Source organism: Telopea speciosissima, chromosome 8 (assembly GCF_018873765.1).
Source record: "Telopea speciosissima isolate NSW1024214 ecotype Mountain lineage chromosome 8, Tspe_v1, whole genome shotgun sequence".
Classification (NCBI taxonomy): Eukaryota; Viridiplantae; Streptophyta; class Magnoliopsida; order Proteales; family Proteaceae; genus Telopea; species Telopea speciosissima.
In genome coordinates, this window is record NC_057923.1 from 22613190 (window position 1) to 22640560 (window position 27371).

General features: G+C 38.8%; 2 protein-coding genes across 3 annotated transcripts; both read left to right on the top strand.

Annotated features, from left to right (window-relative positions):
• The first annotated feature begins 6333 nt into the window (after window positions 1-6333).
• On the top strand, window positions 6334-16382 carry LOC122671683 (kinesin-like protein KIN-13B). 2 transcript variants are annotated; one of them, XM_043869052.1, is made up of 13 exons: window positions 6334-6636; window positions 6737-6982; window positions 7551-7572; window positions 7675-7745; window positions 7977-8084; window positions 9400-9477; window positions 9574-9655; window positions 14099-14258; window positions 14346-14648; window positions 15090-15308; window positions 15399-15897; window positions 15982-16047; window positions 16125-16382. In XM_043869052.1, the coding sequence occupies exons 1-13, from the start codon at window positions 6466-6468 to the stop codon at window positions 16299-16301; spliced, it is 2202 nt and encodes a 733-aa protein (XP_043724987.1). In that variant the 5' UTR covers window positions 6334-6465; the 3' UTR covers window positions 16302-16382. The 2 variants fall into 2 exon arrangements, with proteins under 2 accessions (XP_043724987.1, XP_043724986.1); XM_043869051.1 differs by having other exon boundaries at window positions 6335-6636; window positions 7551-7745.
• Window positions 16383-26680: 10298 nt separating this feature from the next.
• LOC122672164 lies at window positions 26681-27208 on the top strand. The gene has a single exon (XM_043869663.1). The coding sequence runs from the start codon at window positions 26681-26683 to the stop codon at window positions 27206-27208; it is 528 nt and encodes a 175-aa protein (XP_043725598.1).
• The last annotated feature ends 163 nt before the right edge of the window (window positions 27209-27371 follow it).

Sequence of the window (27371 nt, forward strand, 5' to 3'; positions counted from 1 at the left end):
CTCATAACCTACAGTCCTTCTTTCTCCATCCTTGGAACCAGTGATGATGATCTCTTCGCTCAACGTGATGATAGTGATTCCACATGAGATAGATAGAAGCAATTCATGCGCAACATGTGCATAGAAAATCAGGTGGACCGAGCTACTTTACCTCCCTCACTTATTGACTCCACTTGCACTGCATGGGACGTCAATAATGACCTACAACACCCAATGATCCTTCACATCATGAGGCACCATGTAGAATATGAGGCTCACCAATACTTCCACTATGGTACAGGTTTCGATTCCTCCAGCAGCCCCGAGATAGATTAAAGCAGTTTAATTTGTCGTGTCATGTATGATTTAATAATATGTTTTGTATTGTTAAGTCTGTGTGTTGTAATACGTCCGGATTCCAATTATTGTTAAATCCGTCCGGATTTCAGTCTGCCTCTGGGTGGTGATGACTACGCTCGACGCGGGCTCCATTGTGGTAATTGAGGTTGCACTGTGACATCGAAAGGAAGGGATCACAGTGTATTCCCATATTATCGTAGTAGCATATACATATTGACCTAGTGTTATGTGTTAGGTGGAAAATGAATTAATAATATCATTCATCATGGAGTATTTGTGCTTTGTGTATGTGTGCATCCCCATCCCCTCACTGGCTCAGTGGAGCTAACCCTCGTATACACAATCTTTTTAGATGATGATACAGGTACTGGCTGTCTTACAGGTCTCGAGGTTGAGCCCTCGGGATATGATGTTATTGGATCTGAGGATCCGAAGTATGAGATCGCGGAGCTCGGAGATGGATGTCTGTGTGATGATTGCTCTTATGGAGCACAGTGATTACTTGGGACCTGGTCCCCTTTTTTATTCTTTTTGGGGCTTGTAAGCCTTTGCATAAACATTTTCATGTTATACTATTATTTTGTATAGTTATGCCATAGTCAGTGTAAACAATGTGTAAACTACTGTATCACATAGAGGTTGAACATGATGTAACTATGGATTTAACGCTTCCACATTGATGCTTACTCTTGGAAATGTAATTATTTTACCTTTTTCTGCACTCTGATATGAATGTGACATTTATGTTAGTTTAGGTCTATGGTTTAGGACACTGCATTTGTGATCCTGGTAGTGTATTAGGCTGACGTGTGTCATCCCAGTCACCCTTTTTACTACTATTATATTTCATATTGGAATGGGGGCGTGACAATAAAAGCACTAAACAATGATGAGGAAGAAGAAGACAAAAAAGGGTTTTGTTCATGGATCAACCACCTAAGTTGAGACCCGTAGTGAGCCATCCACTGGTTCTCGATTTGTCCGCCAGATTTCCACGAAAGTCTACAGCAGTTCCCTCATTTTCACTGAGATGGGTCATCGTGGAAACCTGTTGACATAAAGAGAAAATTGCAGAAGAGAGATGCCATTATTCTTCTTCTTGGTGCCTTCTAATCTACCCCTTCTCCCTTATTCTCTTCTTCTTCCTTACTTTTTTCCCATTCTTACCGATGGTATTCGATTTTCCTAACAACTTTCAACAATTTAAGCCCTTTTTAACTGATTCACTACTGATCGGTTTGTTCCCAAGTTTTAGAACTGTTATTTGTTTAACTCTCTTGAAATCTGTCTTCCGTTATTATATCAATTCATACGCAGATTTGTAGCTTGCTCTGTTTTCTAGGGGTTTTTTTTTTTTTTTGCAACTGGCCTTTGTACCATATGAAGTCCCAAACCATATTAAGACTGTTTGAGTGAGTTACGGTTCATTCTTTTGATAAGGTTCACCTCTCTCTCTCTCTCTCTCTCTCTCTCTGAGCTTCCTCTGATGCCTCTCTGACAAAACCATAATCTCTCTCTAGAGTATGTTTATCTATCTGTTCATATATTCGCTATGAGTTTTCCGCAAGTGGAGGAGGGAGTTTGCCGCAGATGGAGGCGGAGGAGGAGGGAGGGTGCAGGTTTTCGGTGGTGCGTGATGGTTGCCTCCCTCTGAGTTGTAGGTCTCCAACGATGAAGAGAACGGTTTGTATTTGGGGTTTTACCCTTAAGGGTATGATGGGAAGTTCACCCTGTGGTAAGGGTAATTTCACCATTATAAAAGAGCTAACAGCGACTTAACTGCATAAACTTAATGGAGTGGACTAAGTCGAAATAAACTCATAAAGTAAGGGGTGTTTCTGTGATATTTTGTGATAAGTTTGGGTGTCAATGATTTTTTATATACTTAAGAGGGAGTGTTCGTGAAATTTTCCCTAATAATAATAATAATAAGAAGAAGAAGAAGGTTAAATAAGAAATTAGATTGAATAATCTATGGAGAAATTGTAAGAAAAATAATAAAATAAATAAAAACAATAAAATAGATATCGAAGGAGCAAAAAAGATGATGAAAATCGGTTAACCTGTGAAAATGAGGGGTAATTTGGGTATATTAAAGTATTAGGGGAGAAGAAAGGGTAGAAGTTTACTCTTTCTTTTTTCTTTTCTTTTTTTTTTTGGGGGGGGGGGAGGGGAGGGGGAATCAGAAAAGTAACTTTGATTAGAGAAGTTTGAGTACATATATGATAAGTAAGAAGGAGTGATATAAATTTTCTCTTAAAAAATAAAAAAAAAATAGGACAAATGCTCGGCAAACTCTGTATCCTTGTTAAAGCGACTATCTCGGAATGGACTCAAATCGATTCTTGTTGTGCTTTTTGTGGATCTAATGTTGAATCCATATGGCATCTCTTCATTTCATGTGATTATTCTAAGCATATTTGGGCGACAAGCCCTTTGGGATTGAGAACGAATATCTCTCTCACTCATCTTTGCTACAACTCTGTGTCTCCTTCATTTCTGATAAACGTCGTGATAAATCCACTTCAAAATGGTTTTTTTGGTTTTTATTATAAGTTGTTATTTTATTTGGCACCTTAGGAACAAGGTGATACGCAATGCTATTAAACCCGATCCGATGTGGATCATGAACAATATCCGGATTTGGTTGTGTGACTTGAATATTCCTCCCCCCTCCTCCCCTCTATCCGTCGACCTGTCTACTCCATCCAACTATGAGTATTCATTGATGACTTGTTTGAAATTTGTGCCTGTATTTCACTAGCCTAAGTTCATCTGCGTAGGGACAACCTCCTCCCATTTAAAGAGTTCAAGATGGATGTATTCCATTTTGGTGTAGGGTCAACTTAATTTGATAGCTGCAGGTTTTTCGGGAACTAACAATTTTTTGGAGACAAAAATTTTTGGTCTACTTCAGGGTTTGGTTCATTCCTCACGACTGAGCTACTCAATTAAGGAATTCTAGTGTAGTAACAACGACCTCATTGCCATGATAAAGGATTGAACTGCTTCAGTGAGTCCATGGCAATTAATTCCTATGTTGATGAAAGCTTCTCAAGTCTCTTCCTCCATTTTTGTTACCCTTACCACTAATGTCCATATTTTGAACCTTTTCAAATATCAACATTATAATGACTTTTGTAACTGTCAACCAGACGGACTTTGTGTTAAGGGACAATACTCTACAGACTCTTTTATCTATAGTTTAAGGGAAGGTATTGGTACATGGTAGATTCCGTGCATCAATGCATTCAATAGGGGTGGGGAGGGGGGTTATGGTTATGTCGGTCTGGCAGTACTTCATACAGACCGTGTACATGCATGATCGTGTATCAAAACTTCTGCCATAGTTTAATATATTTTCCTTTTCCCATAATAAAAAAAAGAAAAAACCTTTGTGCATGCAAGTTAGCCAGACTCCTTTATCACTTGTTAGGAATTAAGACCATGGTTTTAGTTGGTTCGAGTATCGGCCAATTCCAAAATTAATACGGATACATAATCGGCCGTATTAGGCCATGTCAGATGATTTTGCCCCAAAGACCTTGATATCTTTTTTTTTTTTAAACTATTTTACCCCCTAAAACCATGGTAATATTGATTCAATATTAGTCAGGTGTCAATAGGGGTGTAAATGAATAGCAAAAATCCGTTTCCGTTTCCGTGTCCGTATCTGTTTAGCACTATCTGAATCCGTCCGAAAACTAAACGGATGTGGATATGGATAGACTATAGCTATCCAAAAAGCTACATTTACATGTAAAAGGATAAAATATCTGATCCATATCCGTTTAATACTATTCGACATCTGATAATTAATCAGATGCAGATGCGGATATAGTACTATCTGAGCCGAATCCGATCCATTTACAGCCCTAGGTGTCAATAGAGTTGTTAGACGATACTGTTATGAATCGGCCGATACGAAAACCATGTCTTAGGAAGTTTGGTCAGGACAACTTTATCCTCTTGTTTGTGGTCGTCCTGCACTTCACAAGATACAGATCGCGAGTCGTGAATCGTGACACAAGGGAATCCCTCTCACGCACGAAATTTGAACGAGAAGTTATGGGCGCGCAGTGGCGGATAAAATTAAGACGTCATGCAGTATTATCTACAGTTGGATTGGAATCTTTTCTCCACAGTATAAGGAAAGTGATAATTAAAAATGGGAAATCACCCATACTGTCTCTCTTCTTTGACCATACAGAATCTTAATATTGGAATGGTATGACAATTTTTTGTATTTTTTATCTACCCTCTGACTTGGCGTGGGAGATGTCATCACACGACATACAATTATATAAATCTCTCTTGCACATTAAAAATTTGGCGCCATCAGGATTTGTGCGGCATAACTCAGCCATTGGATGTCTCATTGGGTACTCATTGAGCGATGTCCTCCAGGGAGAGAAGCCGAATCTAAAAATTGGCACTTGGGAGAGGGGGATCGTAGTGAGGTATTCATTTCGCCTTTTATTGTGTCTGATTAAGTTCTTAGACTTCTTTTTACCAATGGACTGTGGCAAAATGATTTCATACCTTCCTTAGCCACAAGAGCCACCCAACCAGGTATGGTTCTGTTCCCGTAAGAGTGTTAATCGGTTCAATTACAATTTGATTCAATATACAACATATAGAAATCAAAACCGAATAAGAGCATGTGTTTCCAAACTATAACTGATCTGAACCGTGTAGTTTTTTTATTTCTTATTCGATTTTGACCTTGGTTTGAGCCTTATTTTAGGTTTTTTGGTAAACTTTTTACATCTTTATAATAAAAAAGAACCATTTTTTATTAGAGTCATAATCCACTAAACTTTTTTCAAACATTAAAATGGAATAAAATTTATCATCCATGTTAATTAAGTATAAAAAAATATTTTTATTTGGTTCCTTATTCGACTTGAAAATGAGTAAATCAGTTCTATTTATCGGTTTCAATTATGAAACCGAAATGCATCGAATCGATAAAAGATTTCAGATTTTGAAATCAAAACCAAAACAATATAATTGGATTCGATTTACTTCAATTTTAAACTGCTTCTAAATTGATGCCCTTTATGTTTCCCCTTAAAAATTTAGGTTAACTTCATTTTGAATGAAAGATTCCAAAGGTTTATTGATAAAAAGAGGATCCCGATGGAAGTGCAGAGGGGAAGGGTCTAATCGTACCTTGAGTTTATCGATCAAGCTCCTCTACGACGTAGGGGGTGCGTCAGATATCTTCTAGCGCAACACCAGAGCTCGCCACATGTATAAGCTCTCATTTGGACGGTGCAGATCGATGAAGCACAGTTGAGCTTGGTGCACATGTGATGGATAAGAGGATTTCTTAATTTTGAAATTTGAGTTTTCAATTCAATCAATGTCGTTCAAATGGGAACTCATCCACATGGCAAGGTCTAGTACCGCACCGAAATATGTCTGGCACACCTCTGCGCCGTAGAGGAGGCTGATCCTTTCATAAGAGAGAGAGAGGAACGGTGTAGGGATCCACCACGTGACGTGATTCGTAAAGCACGAAGAGAGCGACGCAGGTCTCATTCGAAAAGAGTTGGGCCCAGTAGTAGTCGTCTTCTTTCGCTGATTCATAGATTCCATTCCCTCTTTGGCCACAGTCTTACACACGTGTGCAATCCCTCACACGATTTATTCTCCTACCGGACTCATACGCCAAGTCTCACAACTCGCAAAGCCACCCCTAAAGTCCTATCCGGCTATTATATTCTTTAATTCGTGATATTACCTCGAATGTTGCCCCGGGTTTTGATTTCAAAGTTTCAAACTAAATCTTTTCCTAAAAAATACAAAAAAGTTTTAAACCAAGTTTTTTAATTTAATTTAATTTAATTTTTTAAAACTTCGAAAACCAGCTCAACAGCCTCCATTGAGCTTGTTCATTTGATTTTGTAAAGCTCCGCCTGAAACCTCTTGGAGCTCGAGGTTTCTTCTCCATTTCGAATTTCTCTTACTTTTGTTCAAGTTTAGACTTTGGAATGGTGGTTTAGTGTACGGCTATCAAAGACGTGCGCTCCTAAAATCACAGCTTCAGATTGACTTCCGAGAGAGAGTCCGATCGTTAAACTCATCGGATCGAAGAGTAGAGAGTAGAGCACTGAAGAGATGAACGTTGTAGGGAGACAAATGCAGAGATCTGGTTCGTCTACAGTACACCATCAGCGTCAGTACTCCGATAATTTCTTAGAAACCTCCTCCAATGGAAGATGGCTCCAATCTGCTGGTCTTCAGCATCTTCAGTCCTCAAATTCAAATGCAACTGTTCCTGGTCTACAGGTTCTTCATATATTGTTCATTTTTTTTTTTATCTTTTGCGGAAATCGGATCTATCTTTTTTTCAGGTGTTGATCGTTGTTTTCTCTGGGATCGATAATAGGACTTAGGTTATTATGGTGGCGGCGGCGGCGGTGGTGTTGGAGGAGGACTTCAGGGGTCAAGAAAGTATCGGAACGTGCAGAGGAGCGTTAGTGGGGGTAATGAGCTTTTCTCGGAGCCTTCTACTCCGCCACTTGATTCGCGATCGTCTAGCCTGAGGAAGAATGCCGATGACCAAATGTCTCCGGGTGAGCTCAGTCCTGGTATCTTGGATCTGCATTCCTTCGACACTGAGCTACTTCCGGATGTAAGTATCTTTTTCATCAGCGATATATAAGTTAAATATGTTTTGGGTAATTTAACTGCTGGAATATGACATATTTGTGCCTGCATTGTGTGGTTATCATTAGTCGCTGAATTCTATTTTCTAATATGACGAGCTGATGCCATAAGTCAAGTTTTTTCTTTGCCAAATTGATTCCCATTGGAAATTGTGATTTCAGTTTCAGTCTGTTGAAATGTTCTAGGGTAGACAGATCTCAGCTTTGCTGGTTTCAAATTTTGGAATCTTAAACATCTTGTATGTTGTTGCTTGAATGCTAGTGCATTAATTTAACTCTAGCTTCTGATGATCAGTTTTTTCATCTTTTAATAAATTCAATGATGGTTTTGTCTGGATGGATGATGCTAGGCTTCTAATTTCAAACACAAAGATGAGGTGTCTGAAGTGAAGAATCTGTGTGAAATTTCGGATCGATAGGATTTGCACTTAGTCACTTAAACCATCTGATTTTTTTTCCCTTCAGAGCTGAAATTGTTTTATGCTTGCTGAAGTTCAAGTGTTAATCTGACATTTTTGTTTATCTCTTGATAAGATGCCGGTTCCTGCTACATATGGTAATTCTACTCTTTACCATGCTGTGCGAGGCAGAAGCTTTGATGACGCTGAGCCTTATCTTCCTACCAACAAGCAAATAAATAAAGCACGTGCTATGGCAGAGAATAATCTTCTGAAAAGCGTATCAGTTGATAAAGAGAAGGCCAGTTCCGTTGCTAAAATCAAAGTTGTGGTATGTTCCTTTGCTACTTTTTGGGATCATCTCCTACTTCGTTTCATTGTTTATTTATCAGTAGTTATCAGTGGCTCTTTAAAAGCACTTCGATAGCATAAATTAACTGGAAAGCATACCAGATTAAAGAATCTTTGAATCTTTGCCACTGCTGTTTTCTCTTTTGCAACGCCAATGCAATTGTTTATAATTTTCTCTTGGAAAATTAGGTTACTTATGGACTAAATGCAGGTACGCAAGCGACCGCTAAATAAGAAGGAGATGGCCAAGAAAGAGGAAGACATCATAACAATAGAGCCAAGTTCCAATTCTCTTACTGTTCATGAGACTAAACTGAAGGTGAGTGTTCCAGTTTCTTTATGATGTTTGCATTCATTTTGTTTCTCGTAAGCCTCATACTCTTATCTATAATTTTATATTCAATTTTTCCCTTATGTGTGATGGAATTCTAGCTCTTTTACAACTACTTTTTGCCTCTTATCTGTCACTTGGTGAAGATCCTAATACCTTTGCCATCTTATTATTGCTTCTGGAATGAAACTGGAAAAAAAAGTTTGATTTGGGGGACATAAGGAGTGAAACATTTGATTAATCTCTAAAGTCTAATCCAAGCTAGTTAATCTTTACTTGGGTGTTCATGTGCTTCATTTGCCACCACAGTGTCAATTGCATCGAATAAAAATTTTCTTCCCTCATTATTGGTGGTTAAACTTAATTAATCGAGAAAGACAGAAAGAGAAATCTCATATTCCAAAGGGTTGACAGAAATGCCCAAGTTGCCCCTAAAGAGCCTGGAATATAAAAAATGGTACTACAGGCATAGGAAAAATACCATACAATGAGTAGCCGACGAAAGATCAATCCTGCTACCTGCTGGCAGACTGTACTAACACCAATTACAATTAATAATTAACCCTCTTCAGCTCCAAATTGCCTCCAAAACCTCTACTTGCAAGTTGCAAATATCTTAGTTGACTTGGTTCATGAACTTTCTCTTCAGAAATAGCTATCATTTGAACTGTTATGGACCATTCATTGCCCCTTCAGTCCTCCACCTCAATGGATGCCCGTAAGTCTATGAACTAACCTGTATGTACCTTTTCATAAATCCTTTCGCAACTGCTTGCATGTGAATTCCACATGCATGTGCCCATCATCAGTATTGTTTGAACAGGTGGAGGTGTAGTTAAGGAAGTTGGCCTTCTGATTTGTATGGTCAGAAGAGTCCAACTTCTACCTCTTTTTCCCTGACACTTCTTGTATGATACAACTTGCTAAGATTTATGGTATCAAATGAGGGTAAAACTAAAAGAAGGATAGTGCTTAGTGATATTTATCATTAAGCTGGACTGTGGTGGTGGACAAAACATTAGATTCATTACCTTCAATCTTTGGGCTGTAGCCTGTAGCTAAAAATTGGAAATTCATACTTGCAATGTAAATTCCAAATCATGTGTGCTCTATAAATTTCTAAAAAGATATGGGATGCAAAATAGGTGAATAATTTTAAATGCTGGCTTCTCATCTTCTTCTCAATTTGTTTGTGTAATGATTATGTTGTTTCAGCTTGCATGCTTCTCTAGATAGGGTCAAGGTGTATGGAAATGTTTTCTTCTTTGTATATTGACCAGATCCTAATTGATTATTTCTGCAGGTTGATCTGACAGAGTATGTTGAGAAGCATGAATTTGTTTTTGATGCAGTGCTGAATGAGGAAGTTTCAAATGATGAAGTGCGTGTAGAGTATAGAGAAATTATGCAGGATATGATTTTCTCATCGCCACTGTTTTGTTCATATGGTTATGATGTCTCTTTTATTTATATGTAGGTGTATCGTGAAACTGTGGAGCCTATTGTTCCAATAATCTTTCAGAGGACCAAAGCAACTTGCTTTGCTTATGGGCAAACAGGTGAGTTGTTGATTCTCTAAAATTTGATGCATGTCAAATTCTTTGACATACTTAATATGGAACAACAGATTGGCCAAAGATTGCTTTACACATTTAATGGGGAAGTGCTTTTCCAGATTGTTTCTTGTATCGGGGGTAGCATTGATGTTGTATTCTAATTTTCATTGTCCACTATCTGATAAGCGTTAAATTCTTCTATTTGAAGAATTTGCATGGAGCACACTTGCACATTGGGTTCTTCTGGTTCTGATTTGCATGGACATGTTATTGTCCAAGTTTTCTTCAATCTTGTTGTTTGGTTTTGGACAAATTTGCAACCTCGCCTATGGTGTCAACAAAAAATTGCATTGATTTGCATGCTGTTCATCATTAGTTTGGTAGCTTTGTTTGACAGCACATATAGTGTAAACTGTCAAAGCTTTCCATTTTATTTTATCGCTTAGCAACAAATTTATTCCCGCATATTTTTTCTTTTAACTTTAATCGGAATTTCCTATGTGTGTTTGCTTCTACATTTACCTGTTGGAATCCCACTATTCCATTCTTGCAGTTGGGTGCTTACTGCTTAGTTTGCTCACTGCAGCTGATGGCCTTGTGTACCAATTTATAATTATAGATAAGAGATGTTGTGCCTAGGGTTGAACAAGGGTTGAAGTAATGTAGGAGGGGAGGGCTGGGCTGAAAAGGATCAACACTAACACACCTACAGTAGACCAGAATCGTAGTGACCAAATAACAGAATATTTGGACAGAATATGGGAGAGTTAATAACTCGAGAACAAACCAATGCATGGGACTGAAATTATAACCGAAGGATGGTAATGTAGTCCTAAAGTAGGAGTAATCCCACTAGGAACCAGGGTAATAGGATCTCTTAACAAGGTTGGCCGATTGGGACAGCTTAGGCTAATTAGGGCAGAATTAGGGTTATGGTTAGGGTTTCGACTTAGGGTTTTATTTGGTAATGATGTGCAGAATTTTATGAGTCTATTGGTGTAGGTTTGGATCAATTTGGATGAAGTTGGAAATCTAAGGTTTCAGGTTAGAGGCCTTATGAAAATGGACTGTTTGTGAGATCTAGGGTTTAGGGGCAGATTTTAGGAAAGAGGTTTATAGGATATTAATGGGCAGGTCTAGGGGGTTATTTTGGTATAAAGAAGTTAGGGTTTGGGAAGGTTTTAAAATTCTGCAATTTAGGGCAGAATTGAGTTGCAGGTTTTAGGGTTTAATGGAGTGGGGGAATGGAGGGGTTAGAGTGAATACTAAAGGCTAGGGTTAAGGTCGAGTGCGGGGAGTGATGTAGGGAATGTGGGCTGGAAGTAGGGTTTGAGGGTGAAGGCTAAATCTGGAATTATAAGGGAGTCCTAGTTGAGGAAGGAGTTGCAGGTTTAATGGAGTTTAGGTTAGAGGATTAGAAGAAGAAGGTTAAATGCTGAATTAATAAACTACGTACTTGAAAGATTAAATCTTCAATGGTAGCAGCTTTGAAGAACTAGAAGAAGGACCTCCCGATCTACAAGATGCAAGGAGTCGATTGGAGTCCACCAATCCCTCACCTTGATATTACTCACAAGGCAACACTCAACAGAGCAGAGCAACAGCTATGGCAGCAAACAAAAGCTTTTTCATTAATCAAATTCGTCTTCAATGCTGGCCTCCCTTACAAACTTATATAGAAGACTCAAAAATAGACTTAGACACTAAAAAGGAATGGCCTAACCCAATCCTTAACCTATTAGCTAACTTAAACTGACTAGGAAACTGAAATAGACTCAAAATAGAGTCCTAATCTAGCCCAACTAAACAACTAAAGCAAAAACTAATAAAATCACTTAAATTGAATCATTGGTTGAACCGGTTCAATTTAAAACACCAAATAAAAAGCTAAGTATGAAAATAAAACTAAGTATGGGAGCTAATCCCATATGCAACCTATTTACCCATATTTTAGGCCCATAAAAGTGGCCTATTACATTAGAAACCCATGGGATCAAAGGCCCAACATATATGTAACCCAACCCTAGACTTATTCCTAATAAAAGAATACCAGTTTGGTGATAAATTTGCATCAGATGGTCTAGTAGGGCTGAAGTTGTACCTAAAATCTTAGGTTCATCCACTGGTTGGATAGAGAGAAACAGACAGTAACATAATTAGAAAGTTAAGGAAACAAAAAGTAGAAGGTTAAGGAAAAACTAATGCAACTTTCAATCCGGCAATGATGGATCCCAAACTAGGATCGAAGGGAGCTGGCCAGGGGCTGAATAACATTATTAAAACTTCCTGGTAATCCAATTGCCAGATCCGTAGAAATCAGAGGGAGAAAACTCAGACTGGAAAGCTGTTGTCAAACAAAAAATTTCACCACAGATTAATGGAATGAAAGACAGTAATATTCAAATAGATAAACATTAAAACAGTACTGTATTACCTGGATGTTAGCCACAATATTGTAGAACAAGGGTTGGGTATCGCAGGACAGAATATCAACTGAGGAACCAAAAAAAAAAATAAAGATAAGAAATAGGATAGGGGTGGTTCGAGTCTCTAACTCTCTCCTAGGAATCTCACTTACTCATAGGCCTCTCACCTCTCAGGAATCTCTTCTATAATGCCTCTCACAGCCATTGGAATAAACAAACTATTTTCTTTTATCAAAAAATAAATTTGTGAGCTGTGTGAATATGGCCCATCTTTATTTATAACATCCATATGGGTTCCTTCCTTGCATGGAAATGAAGTCCTTTGCAACCTGGTCTTTCTCAATCAAGGTTTAAAGTTATCGGTATCAGGTATCATATCGGTCGGACAATTTTAAGAGACGTATTGTATCGTATAATATTGGAGATACGTATCGAACGGTGCAGAAACGCATGAAAATGGTCAAAATATACATGAAAATACACTTTTGGACACAAAAAACAGTATAAACAAGCAATATATAACATACATTATGCATAAACACTAAAATGGAGAATATTGTATAGCGAGACAAGTGCGTTAAATTGGAATTGTTATTAAAGATGAGGTTTCTTACATGTTGTAATCGTCTATAGCCATGAAGAGTATTGGATGATGCAAAGGATGTTGTTATAGCACTTCTTTATTCATTTTTTAGCCCAAAAGTGTGAAAAACCAAGATTAAATGCAAAATTTTAGACTCTTGGTTAAGAGTTTTCCTTCATTTTTCCGTTAGAATAGGAGTTGTATCGAGTTTGTGAGTGAAAAGGGTTTTTTTATGGAATGTATCGATGGTATCGAGATGTATCGAGCCAATATTGGTTGATACATATTGATACATTCGATATGTATTAAACCATGAACATAACCCTTTATCCGACGTATCGATGGTATCAATGTGTATTGGTCGTAATCGTATCGTATCGGTCGATGCATTTCGATACAATCCGAGACAGTCTATTTAAAAAAAAAAAGACGTATCGGCATGTATCGTGTCGGTACTGACCGATACCGATACGATACGTACTGATACTTTAAACCATGTTCTCAATTATAGAAACTAAATATAAAATGAATTCTCGCTAAGTAACAAAAATAGAAAGAGTCCGTGCATTGGTAACTACCATTATATGAAAGAAATCTATATAAAATAGAAAGTATCTAAGCTATTACATCCCCCATGCAAGGACTGCAACTATACCCTAAATTACCTCCTCCATGCGAGCTGGCCATGGGCCCACTTAGGCTGTCAATTGCTCTCCAAGTTTTACCTCCACGCAACTGACCATGGGACCCACTAAATCTGAAGAATATCTCCCACAAATACTGGTTCAATTGGGGGGAGGGATGAACCTTGACAGGTTCTTGCTGATTCCTCTCAACCACCAATCGATCTACATCATGAAGGGTTGCTTTTTATGTTTTGGATAGGACATAGTTACCGATACAATCACTTTGTCAGATTCAAGCTAATTATATTGAAAGATCCACAAAATTTATTGGTTTGGTGTAGAAGTGGTATTCTGCTCAAACCCTCAAGGGATTTATTATTTTGTGAGATTGATTAATTTAAAGAGTAGTGTAACTTGTTATGGCTGCATTTTTTTAACCTAATAGTTGGACTAGTGAAAATATATGTGTTGCTTTTCTTTGGATCTTTGAGAATTACTCATCTGCTTTTAGTTTTTACATTAAATCAGCCGTGTTTTGTGCACTGAATGGCCCATGACTCACAATACATCTGCTCTCTTTTTGGATGCTATTGAAGTGAATGTGTGAGATCTGCATTTCTGTTGCTATGTTGTTATTCTCTGGTAGTCATCTGATTTGAACTTTACCTCTGTATTGATATCCTAATGGTTATTGAAACATCCTGCTCTGCTTGTGTTAGATATCTACTGCCAATTTTAGGTGTCATGATGCATAACCTTTTCCAAATTCGTATCATAAATAACTTTAAGTTGCTGGCTCATTTTCATTCAGGAAGTGGGAAAACTTATACAATGCAACCACTGCCCCTTAAAGCATCTCAGGATATTTTAAGATTAATGCACCATACTTACCGTAATCAAGGTTTCCAGCTGTTCGTGAGCTTCTTTGAAATATATGGTGGGAAGCTTTTTGATCTTCTTAATGATCGGAGGTTTGTTATAGCTTGGCATTATTAGGTAGGAAACTCTCATAACATTTCAAATTTCGGTCCCTTTCTCATAGAAATCTATTTCTACAGAAAGCTTTGTATGAGGGAGGATGGTAAGCAGCAAGTGTGCATTGTTGGTTTGCAAGAGTACAAGGTATCAAACGTGGAGACAATCAGAGAGTTCATTGAGAAAGGAAATGCTACGAGAAGTACAGGGACAACTGGTGCTAATGAGGAATCGTCCCGCTCGCATGCTATTCTCCAGCTTGTTATCAAGAGATCTGCTGATGGCAGTGAATCAAAGCCTCCCCGTGTCGTTGGCAAGCTCTCATTTATAGATCTTGCTGGAAGTGAACGTGGTGCAGATACTACTGATAATGATAAGCAGACAAGGTAGGTTTTTTCTATGGTTCCATTTACTTGGGTTACCTCTGGTTGGTACAGTGGAACTAAAGTCTCCCAGAGTTGTGGCAGTACATATAATTTGATCACTATGTTGGGGTCAAACCATCATTGAGATGCCCATCATGGAAGGGGGGAAAAAAGTCTCACCAGCTAGGTGATCTTAATCATCTTTGCTGGAGTTGTATTTTGATTGTCAATGGAATATAGTAAGATGGAGAATAGATCTGGGTACAACTAGGTGGTTGGAATTGTCCAACTTTGGTTTGGCTTCTTCCAGTGGTATCTCCCAGTTTGCATCCATCGTGTACTGGTTCCTTCTGTCTCTACCATGTGTTCTGCTCAGTTGATCGGAGAACTTTGTTTCACATGATGTTGTTTAGATGTTCATTGTGCACCTAATAAGCTGGAAATAAAAAATTTGCTGTGCAGAATGGAAGGTGCTGAAATTAATAAAAGCCTGCTTGCATTGAAGGAATGTATTCGAGCACTAGACAATGATCAGGGACACATTCCTTTCAGAGGGAGTAAACTGACTGAAGTTCTTAGAGATTCATTTGTTGGTGATTCACGCACAGTTATGATATCTTGTATTTCCCCGAGCTCAGGGTCATGTGAACACACCCTGAACACGTTAAGATATGCTGACAGGTGTGATAGGATTTTGAGTTTCATATGTAGGACAGTGCTTTTCTCTTTTAGTTTGTACTTACGTCTGTGTAATGTATGTTCATTTCTCAGGGTTAAGAGCCTTTCAAAGGGAAATAACTCTAAGAAGGATCCTTTGCCATCAACCATAAACCTAAGGGACTCAACTGCTGTATCCATATCTTCAGTTTTACCAACAATACCAAATTTTGAGGGTAACATCTCTGATGTTCCTGAAACAAGCAGATTTGGATGGTCCAGACAGATTGAGAGAGAAGCTTCTCCTTCTTTTAATCTGGATCGTACACCTAGTAGAAGGGAGGAGGGCCCTTTGGCAACAACTGTATATTCAGATTTCCTCAAGGATAACCGAGATGATAGGTTTGGAATTGCCACGGAGGATTTTGATTACTCTGAGGAGCTATATGAGCAGAAGCCATTGAGGAAGAAGAATGGAAAGCCAGAGACCTACCAATTCTCTGTTGTAGATGACAAGCTAAGAAGAACTGATATGCAGGCTAAAAGCAAAAACCTGCCAAACTTTGACCCTAATAATTCACATTCAGATGATGATCTGAATGCTCTCTTAAAGGTAATACTTGGGAATATGGTCACATGTCAAATATTGGCTTCATATCTTTATTATTCTTATGATGGCTGAGTTGTGTGGTTTCAGGAAGAGGAAGATCTTGTAACTGCTCACAGGAGACAGGTTGAGGAGACCATAGATATTGTCAGAGAGGTCTGTGATAAACTCGGTTGACTTGTATGGTGTTTGTGATGTTATAGTACTTAATATATTTGCTTCTGCTTGCGTAGGAGATGAAGCTGTTGGTTGAAGCAGATCAACCAGGAAATCATCTGGATGATTACATCTCTAGATTGAACACTATGCTGTCCCAAAAGGCTGCAGGGATACTACAATTGCAGAACCGATTGGCTCATTTCCAGAGGCTTCTGAATGAGCACAATGTTTTAGTCTCATCTGGCCTCTGATTTCATGGACTAGTGGAATTGATAATTGGAGAAAAATTTTCAAGATGTTATATTTGTTATACACTATCTCTATTCATTGAATAGAGATACAAATTTTTAGTCTCATCTATTCACAGAATATACACTGGCATCCATGTCGATACAAATTTGTAGTATCCGTGGTGGTGATATGTTGCTGTTAAAATATAGGGTTTTGTCAGTGCCGTTCTGATAAATTCCTTTTTCACTTGCAGTTTCTAGTTGGTTGATTTATGTGCGGTTTCACAGGTTGCAATTTTCCAGTGGTAAAAGGTCTTGGTCCTTTATCAATTGTAATCACTCTGTTTTGAGTCATCATACATCACTATTTATGTATGCTCATTGGCATCTTTTTCTTATGTAAATTCTGGCATCTGTAATGGATCATTAATTGAAAATGTTAGTGATTTTCTTCGTGCAAAGCTTCCTTTTGCTTCTTTGTGAAACACTAAGTTTTTTTCAGTTATTGGTTCTGCATTATGGAGATTGATCCTTAAAAAGCAAAGAGAACCAAGCCGTTTGCCAGATAATCTGTATCAATAACCCAAGTCTTTGCTATATTGACAGGCCATGAGTTCAAATGATCAGTGTGACATAGTGGCTTTACTTTCAATTTTCTAACATGTTCAACATCAAAACTTAAGGTTGTGTTTGGTATGCATTCTCAAAATAGATTCTGGGTTTACAATGCATTTTGAAAACCAATTATTCTCTATTTTCTCGCTTCAGAATGCATTCTAGACCCCGAATCTATTCTAAGAATGCATACCAATCACAGCCTAAAAATCCTTCAGGCAGAATTACAACTTCATTCAAAACAGAAGTTGTATGTTTCAAAGGGAAAGTTAAAAGTATGGGCCATTTTCATTGTCAATTTGCTGCCAATGTTCTAAATCTTGATTCGAGGTCGGTTTCAACTAGCTGGGAAATCAAGATTTCCCAAGTTTCGACTGAAGCATGGTATGTTTTTTTGGGCAAAATTCGACATATCGTGTGCTATCAAAACTGGTCGAAATTACTGAAACTGATTGCAACTGGGTTGGTCAAAATTGGTCGAAACTTGGTATTTTTCGGTTGAAACTATCGAAATAGGCAAAATATGATTCAATGGAGTCAGTTATAGCAATGCTGCTATTGTGAAAAAATATGCTAGACGCGCTCAATTGGGTGAAAATTTTAATTAGATCATGTTACTTTGAAATCCGATGGTGCTATTCAGAGTTCTTAGAGCTCCTTGTAAGGCTTGTTGGAAAACTCGTTGTCAGACTTGATTAATGGCTCTTTTTTAATTAAAACTGAATAGTTTCATTAAAAAATCAGTCGAAACTTGACTTGTATCAAATTTCATTTCGGTTTCTTGGTTGTTTGTTATTGTTGTGTGTAATGGTAGATAGAAATGGCTACTTCCCAAGGTGATAATGAGAGTGCAAAATGGACCTTTGCCAATGATGATATTTTTATCCAACTAATGCTAAGTGAGGTTAGGAAACTAGCTCATCAGTACAGCTAATTGATTCGTTAGGTGACATGAGTTACACAAGCTAATAGGAAATCGACACATACTTTGCTTTCTTTAAAAGAAAAGGAAAAGGGCTATTCTTATCCTCAATCTTCCTTGTCACAAGCATATGTTTTTTACAAACTATTGCAAACTGAAGGTATTAATAAGTATCACTTCTTTTATATTTATTCAATTTTCAATTCAACAAATTAGATTTGTTGATACGAGTTGATTTTTTGTTTCGAAAAAATTGACAAAACAATAGCTAACCCAATGGCCGCTTCAGCGGCTGCAATAGGTAGAACAAAAATCGAGAAAATATCTCCTTTTTATTGGCTAAAGGGAACAACCATATTTAATAAAGCGGGATGGAGAAACATTATGAATGACATTAAGACAACGATTGGTCACACATACACTTCAGTGTAGTTGAGGAATAAGATAGACAAACTGAAGGAAAACTACATATTAAGAAATTGTTGGAGACGACTAGTTTTGGATGGAATAGTATGACAAGTACATGCATTGTTGATGATGAGTTAGTTTGGAAATTGTGGAAGGAGTGGGTTAATAGTTGGTCTTTGTTTATGTCAGACAAATCAATATTGGATTAAATTCAGGAAGTCTAGTCTTCCACAGTGGCCAGAGTTAGCAATGATATTTGGGGATGCATATGCAACAAGGGATGGAAGAAGAGAAACAAAAATGTCAATTCAAGAGTTGAGTCTTCAGATGAGGAGCCAAATAACCATGTGTCTGACAATGATAACACTGACCTTGATGTGATGGTGACAGTGATGGTGTTCAACTTGAGAGGAACACACCATCTGCATCCCAAACACCAGTTGCAACTACCAAGAAAACAAGAACCCACAGACATGATAGAACTCCTAATACAAAGAGGAGGACGAAAAGCAGAAATTCTGAGTTTACAATTGCTTGTAGGGCTATTCTATACATTGGGAGATCAAGGATAGAGAAGCAAGGCAATGGTTCTGCCACATCTACACCTGAGGACAAATTTGGTGTTTGTAAGGCTATGGAGCATTTTTAGAGTATCAACGATGTGGTAGATGCAACATTCACCGAGGTACTGGGCAAGATTAATAAAGACCCAAATTGGAGAGCGAGGGATTCATTTGTTGCCTCCGACACAAATGCAATCTACTTTTAAATATGCTTTGAATGTTTCTTTATGATAAAATAACTTTTGGTTTGTTTGTTTTTAAACAATACTTTTGATCGCGTGTTTTTAAACAGTATTTTAGATTGTTGTTGATGACTTGGAAGTTTTAATTTTAATTATGATGTATGAAGGTTTGATATAAAATTTAAATTTACAACAAATATGTCAATGAATAATCAAATTGTGTGGAATGGACAAATGGAAGATGGAGCGTAATGTGTTCCTTAATCATTGTTGCTTAATGAGAGAAAGGGGATGGTTGAAAGATAGTAGATACGTTCGCATTGATGAGCAGCTAGTCATATTTATTAGCATTGTTGGACATTGATCGGTTCAAGGATATTGCTGAGCATTTTCAATGTTCCCAGAAACAATTGGCAAGTATTTCAACAGAATGTTGAAAGCTCTCTCGTTGAATTGTATGGTGTATATTGTGGGGATATACATGAGATTTTACTATATAATTTTCCCCTTTTATCATTCCTTATTCCCTATCTAATAGCTCTAAATAGTAGAGTTAGTTAGAATAAGGGTAGCAGTGTAATTTTTCCTTTAAAGCTACTTTATAAATAGAAGCTTGGATGATTCTAATGAATCATTCAAGCATTACAACCTAAAGGATTGTTCTTCTTTCTTCTAACATGGTATCAGAGCATCTCTGATCTAGGGATTAGAACAATCCTTCTCCTATTCGCTATCGGTTCTCTCTCATTCTTGCAGCCTTCTTCTTTCCTTCGATCCCCTTCCTCTTCCCTCCTTCTCCTTCTTCTCTTCTTTCTCTTCTTGGTTCGAAACCTGCACAAGGGGCAGCATCCAAGAGGTGATTATTCGATTGTATGCTACCCTCTATTCACCTCAAATATCTCATATTTTAGAAGACTCATAGATTGGTAGTTCTCCACCAAGTCTGCAATATTTGGTCTTTCCCCCTTTTTGAAGGTTGATCGATTTCCACTCAAAAGATCAAGCCTTTCATCTTTGGAAGTCCATACTTGCAGCAATAGGATAACTCCTATCATCCTTCCTACACCAGAAAGAAACCTGTTGCAGAAATCAATCTCAACTTGTGGTATTTAAGGTTTTTCAAAACCTTATCTCCCAAATCGATTCAGGCTCTCTTTATCTGCTGCTGCTAAGTTTTTGGGAGGAGTTCTTCATTGATTAGAGGAGAACTCGATCAATTTTTGGGCCTCCTTCTCCAAGTATTTCTGTAGCTTTCAGCATCTCACATTTCAGCTATCGATTTTAGCATACAAGGGTGATCAATAGGTGTTTGATGAATTGCCTATTATAGTTCTCCTTCTCAGATTGGTGTGAAATTTTGAGGACTTCTTCCATCATCATTGAAGAGCACTCGATCAAGTTTTCAGCCTATTTCATTGGAGATTTCTTGGGGTTATTGTTGTTGCCATTTTTAGTAATCAATTTCTTGCGTTGCTGCCTATTTTAGAGCATTTCTTTGGATCATCATGGCTGGTTCTGATTCTGACCTTACGTCTGCTACCTCTGGATCTGATGGACAACCTCGGAGTGATTATCTTCCTCATGCAGTTGTGATTAAGCTCGATGGTACTAACTACTTGATGCAGTCCAGATCTACTTACTTGACTATCGCAGGTCGAGATCTCACTAGACACATTACTGGCACCACTGTTCAACCAACTGAGGAAGGTCCTACTAAGAAAAGATGGATTGCAAATAACTCCATGGTGATTGATGTCCTTCTTACTCAACTCTATGCAATCTAATAATTTTAGTGGGTACTTGTTACTTGATACTGCAGACCAGACCTGGGTTGTGCAAAGGAGATATATGGTCAAGTTGGGAATGATGCCCAGGTGTATAAACTCCGTAAGAAGGTTCATGACACCACCCAGAAGGAACTATCTGTCTCTTAGTACTGGGTAACCCTCTAAAGCTTATGGCAGAAACTCGATCATTATCCCAACTACTAGCCTCCCAATGTTGCGGACATTGTTGCATATCGCAAGCATGTGGAGAAGATTCGAGTGTATGATTTCCTTGCTGGTTTGAATGCCGAGTATGGTCATATTCGGGTTCAAATTTTGAGCAGGGTCCCTTTTCCTTCCTTGGAGCAGTCATATGCATTGGTCCTTACAGAGGAGAGTCATCGAGCTACCATGTTGCACATTCCTACTATTGACCGATCAACCCTCCAAGTTGGGGTTAGCCCTACCCCTACTCCCACTGCCGATAGTTTCGCTCATTTGGGTGCTTCTTCGAAAGAGGTTTTTTGATGTGAGCATGGCAACAAACTATTCCATACGAAGGTTGCTTGTTGGAAGCTCCATGGGAAGCCTGCTAACTTTGAAGCCAAGCATGTAGCCAAGGGTAAACCCAAGACTAAGGCTCATCACACAAAGATAGTTGCCACTTCACTTTGTACCAAATTGGGTCTTTCTCTGGAGGAGCTACAGGCCTTCCATCGCATGCTGAGGGCCTCATCTGCTTCCGCCGCATCCTCCACGGCCTCTGCACCAGCCACTTCAGATTCCCATTTTTCCTAGTCAAGTATTCCTTTCAGTGGTCATTGTGTACCGGTTGTTTTCACTCTATGGATTATAGACTCCAGTGCTATTGACCATATGTTAGGTTCTTCCAATTTATATCATAATTATTTTCTTTCATCTGGTAAAGACAAAGTTCGAGTAGCAGATGGTACCCTCTCTCCCGTATCTAGGAAGGGTTCCATAAGCTACTCTCCCTCTCTTACCTTGTCTTCAATCCTACGTATTCCTAACTTTAGTACTAATCTTCTTTCTATTAGTAGTTTGACCCGAGATTTAAAGTGTAAAGTAGCCTTTTATCTTGGTCATTGTGTTTTCTAGGATCTGGCGCATAGGAGGATAATTGGATTGAGTAGGGTGCATGGTGGTCTCTACTTGCTTGAGGGCACTTCTACACCAATAGACTTGCCTTCTTAGCTTCCATCTGCATTTTCTACTACTTTGTATCAATGGCACTGTCGTTTGGGTCATCCCCCCTTAGGGGTTTTATCTCTCTTGTTTCCTAAACTAGTTCAGGAATGTAATCGAACTGAGTTTTTTGTGAGGCCTATGTTATAGCTAAACAAACTCGTTCTACTTATTCTCTTATGAATCAAAGAAGTAGTGTTGTTTTTAACTTGGTTCATTCTGATGTGTGGGGTCTCTCTCGTCGCACTTCCATTTCTAGTCATCGCTAGTTTGTTACTTTTATAGATTGTCATTCTTGTCTTTCTTTGGTTTATATGATGCAACATAAGAATGAAGTATTTCGTTGTTTTCAGCTATTTCATAAAATGGTTGAGACCCAGTACCAAGCTGCCATTAAAATTCTTAGGAGTAATAATGGTATTGAGTACATAGAGGGCCAGTTCCAACAATACCTAGCTGATCATGGCATTGTTCACCAAACCAGCTGTGTTGACACCCCTGCCCAAAACAGGGTGGCTGAAAGAAAGAACCGCCACCTCCTAGACGTAGCCCGTGCTTTTATTTTTGCTCATCATAGCCCTTCCCAATACTGCAGTAATGTTGTTCTTACTGCTGCTTATCTCATCAACCGCATGCCTACTCGTTTCTTGGGTACTCGATCTCCTATTGAGATACTGGACCCACACTTTTGGCTATGTCTGTTATGTTTATGACATACATTCTCCTGGAAATTTTGAACCACGTGGGCTGCGGTGTATTTTTCTTGGGTATTTTCCAACACAGAAGGGCTATAGGTGTTACTTTCCTCCTACTCGCCGTACTATGGTGAATATGGATGTTATCTTTCATGAGTCAGTTTCCTACTATTCCCCGCCTCCTCTTTAGGGGGAGAGTACTAGTGAAGATGTGGTTGTCCAGGATCCTTTTCGTCATTTTTTTCCTATCGATGTTGTGGACACTGAGATTCCAACATAGGGGGAGTCTATTTCTCAGGTTAAAAAGAAGTTGATAAATGATCCCAACCTCGAACCCAACCTCAAAACCTTTTGTCGAAAGTGGTCAAAGAACAAGCAAGTTGAGATCACTACCACAATAACACCTGAACCTGTTCAATTGGAGCCCCCTGAGCAATAATCGAGCTCCGCTGGTAATCCCTCTTCTCCTAAACCTTCTCTTGATCTTAATTTACCTATTGCTCATCGTAAAGGCAGTAGGTCTTGCTCTCAGCATCAGCACCCCATATCTCATGTTGTTTCTTATGATGCATTATCTACTTCCTACCATACATTTGTTTCTTCTCTTTCTTCTGTTGGCATTCCACTCAATTGGCAGAAGGCTCTTGTAGATTCGAAGTGAAAAGCAGCCATAGTAGAATAAATGAATGCCCTAAATAAAAACTGTGAAATCCGTAATAAATTTAAACTTTTTGGAACTTGTGTGATTTCAGGTTCCAGCTTTGTGTCCATGATTGCTTTAAAGATTTAGGCTGCATCAGTCGAGGATACAGATGAATCTCTCGACACTACTATGGAGGATTCCAGGGATTCTTCCCAACTTGCCCTTTTGGAGTCGGAGGACCCCCGTAAAACCCCGCACCGGAGTTACTTGTGCCGGATTTGCTGCCTAGAGGCTATGCAGAAGCTCTCCCTTAATTAAAACTCATTGTAAGTAAAATTTAAATGTATTTATATAATGTTTTGTGCGACCAAATAGAATTTGTGGGGTATTTTAGTCAAATTGCCTCTGTGGGACCCATGTCTTCAGTGGGGACTCATGTACCTAACAGTTACCCGTGTCCGGATTACCCCTGATGTCGTATGACGTCACTCTATGGTTAGAATAGAATAATAAATACAAATTTCTGGTTATAAACTGTTTTAGAAATCTGTTTTAAAACTGATTTTACCTAAAATGACCAGATTGCCCTTATGACTTAAGCACTATATATATATATATATATATATACATTCCTATCTCACTATTCATTATTCACAAACAAGAGAAGAGGAACCAGAATTTCGTTCTAGCCTTAGAGAAGAAAGAAAGAATAGAGAAAAGAGAAGAAGAAGGGAAAAGAGAGGGCTGTTCTTGAAGGCTTGGATCCCATACTGGGAATTAAGCTTAGGAACCTCCATTAGAGGCTAAGCTACATGGTTGAAGGCTGTCTTCATCTTGTTTTCACTTCTGAACTCAGGTAGGCCATGAATCTATGTTGTCCTCTTCCTCATCTTCTCTAATCTTTGTACCTACATGACCTCTATGGCAAATTCTGCCATTAAACCTTAGCAATTATAGGTTTTATATGTCAAAACCCATCTTGTGACCCTTGAATATGACTCAATGGTGTTCAGACCTTAAGATAAACTGTGAATTTCATGCTGCTCTTCATTTACAGCTGAACCTTGAACCTTAATGGACCTTAGAATACTAATTTAGGTTAATTAGCCAAAACCCCCCAATTTAATTAAGGTTTTAAAAATTAAACTATGGAATTATGTTGACCCACCTCAAATTAGCCCAAATTCTGCAATTGGATCCATGCATGTAAGGATCCAAGTACCAAGAGCAAAAACCCCAAATCTGGCCAAGCAGTCGGATGCTGTTGCAGGCCTAGAGGCGGTCGACCGGCTCCCTGGAGGTCTACATTCGGCTGCCTATTTTGGTGCCTTTATGACCCTAACCCTATGGTACTTGGCCTTGGGCCATCACAGGACCTAATGCATGATGTTTTGTGTATTGTTTAGGGCTGTTTCTACTGTTACTTGTCTATTTTGCTGGGTTCTTAGAGGGTTATTTGAAATAGGCTAAGCTACAATTACATGTAAGGGAACTTTGAACTTAATTTGGGTGTGTTTGTCATTTTAATTTACTATTGTTCTGGATGCCATATCATGCATCATCAAAACTACTTAGATGCATATAGTTTATTAGCTTATATTTTGATGCACTAGAATGCATTTGTTTTAGGCTGCATATGACATCTTACACTGCATTGCATTGATTTTATTGTTATTGTTAATTCAGCTATTCGTACCTGTATCATCATGAATAGATTGCACTGGGCTAGGTTGTTGATCATCACCCAGTACTATGTTCTTTGCCAACAGGGGAAGAGGTGTTGGACAACCCGTGGTTTAGCCGAAGGGCAAATGCCGGGGAGCCATCTTCTATCCCATGTTAGCGTGTGTACTCCGCTATGGGAATAAATAGTTAAGGTTTATCTTTGGGGGTCTGTCGGGTCCGTTGCCCGGTGACATGCCGATCTGGCAGGTCCTCACCGTGGTAGAATGGTTTCACTCGGATGACCGTGTGAATTCTGGGATCGAGGTTAGCATCTACCATAGTAGTACTTATGCCTCATGAGACTTAGTATCTATGCTAGGAACATGCCAGATTAGAACATGCATCATGAATTTAATGTGTTTGTATGTATGCATTCCCTTGTTGGGCTCAGTGGAGAGCTCACCCCCGTGGATCCTTATTTTTTTTCTTACAGATGAAGCTACTTTCGTTACTACTAGTGTTTCTATGGGGATTCCTCCTTCTCAGGACTCTCTTGTTGCTTATGGAGTTGATACTCCTATCTTGGTTGAGCATGATGCTTCGTGTTCCTGTGACGCCTGCGCATTCTCCTGATCCTCCAAAATGATCAGGCTCTTTCTCCCCTTTTTGATATAACACTTTTGTAGTAGCTATAGTATATAGTCTTTTTGGGCTTTTGCAGTTACTCATTTTGTGAATCACCAATGTAACTCACTTGTATATAAATGTTCATATAAATATAATTGTTATCACTAGTTCTTCTTAATACTGTCTTATTGCCTTATTTAATTGCTTCCGTTGCATTTAAATTCTGATTATTATGAATGAAATTACAAATAGAATACTGCACTTGCGATCCTGGTGGGTTGATTGGGTGTCTGAGACATCCAGTCACACTTGGCCCTTATAAACCGGGCCGGGGTGTGATATTTAAATGGTATCAGAGCAATATGCTCTAATTCTATTCGCAGTCAAGTTCATGATATGGCAGCTCTTGAACTCATTGACCTAAAGGTGAGTTCATGAATGGACTTTTTTTAGTATATAATATTATATTCTTTTTTTAGGTAACCGAACCATTGGCTTAACACGAAACTACGATTCGACATGAGTTATGTGTTAAGGTCAATCGAGGAATATATTTATAACCCCGAAAACATCGACGAGTTGAATCGAGTACTCGAGTTACTCACCAATGACTGTTTGTATCTCCAGTCAATCCTCTAGAATGACAGAAAGTCCTTGATGACCAGGGACTTTTATATCATCGATCGAAGGGTAGAATACCTTCAAGCTCACACCACCCACATCGAATCCATCCTTCACAGATGGGCGGATAAGCTTCAAGGTCTTCCTTGAATTCCGTTAAGTATGATGAATCATGCTTTACTGTTCTTACTACTTATCATTACTGTGCACTCCATTATGTCAAACTGATGCAAATGCTGACAGTTTGATGTCTATCTTCTTTTCTCAGTAGATCGTTATGGACCCGCGGCCTCCTAACACTTATCAGAGGCGTACCACTGAGGGGCGTGCACAGGCAACCTCCTCTTCTAACCATGCCCATAATTATCCTCCAGCTGGGGGTGCGCAGGCAAACCCTCCTCTTGACATGCCTATGCATGACGTTACTGGCCTTGTTAATACTATCACGGAAAGGCAGCAACAGTAGATGCACCAAATGATCGCCAATATGGGTGATCAGTTCCAGGCAGTAATCAGGAACATACAAACTCCACAGGCAGGGGCTGCAGCTTCTGCAGCCCCTGCTGTCCCTCCCCCTTGTTTACACCAGCATGACGCTGAGGGTCGTATGATGGAAAGATTCCTTAAGATGCAGCCCCTTAGTTTTGTTGGGATCAGTGGTGATATCTTGTTACCTGTTAAATGGGTGAAAGAGATGGAGAAAGCCTTTAAGTTTATGGGCTGTAATGAGGAGCAGAAACTTACATGTGCTGGATACAAGCTCCAGTACGAGGCAGAAGCTTGGTGGGAAACTACTAAACCCATTTTGGAGGTAGCACACCCAGTTATAACTTGGGAAATCTTCAAGCAGGCTTTCTTTGGCAATTATTTCCTCACCAGTGTAAGAAAGAAGAAGGAGATAGAGCTGGCAGAGCTAACACAGGGACCCAAATCTGTGTTACAGTACCAACAGAAGTTTGAAGAGTTGTTATTCTTCGCCCCTCCTCACTTGAGTGATGATGAAGCGAAGGCATAGAAATTTGAGGATGGATTGAGGCCGCAGATTGCCTCTATAATGGCTACCAGACCGACCCAAGAATACTCAGAGACTATGCAAACTGCAAAGAAGATTGAAGATAAGCAGAGAGATGCTTATCATATTAGTCAGTCATCCGGCAAGCGAGCAGTTCCGTTCTTTG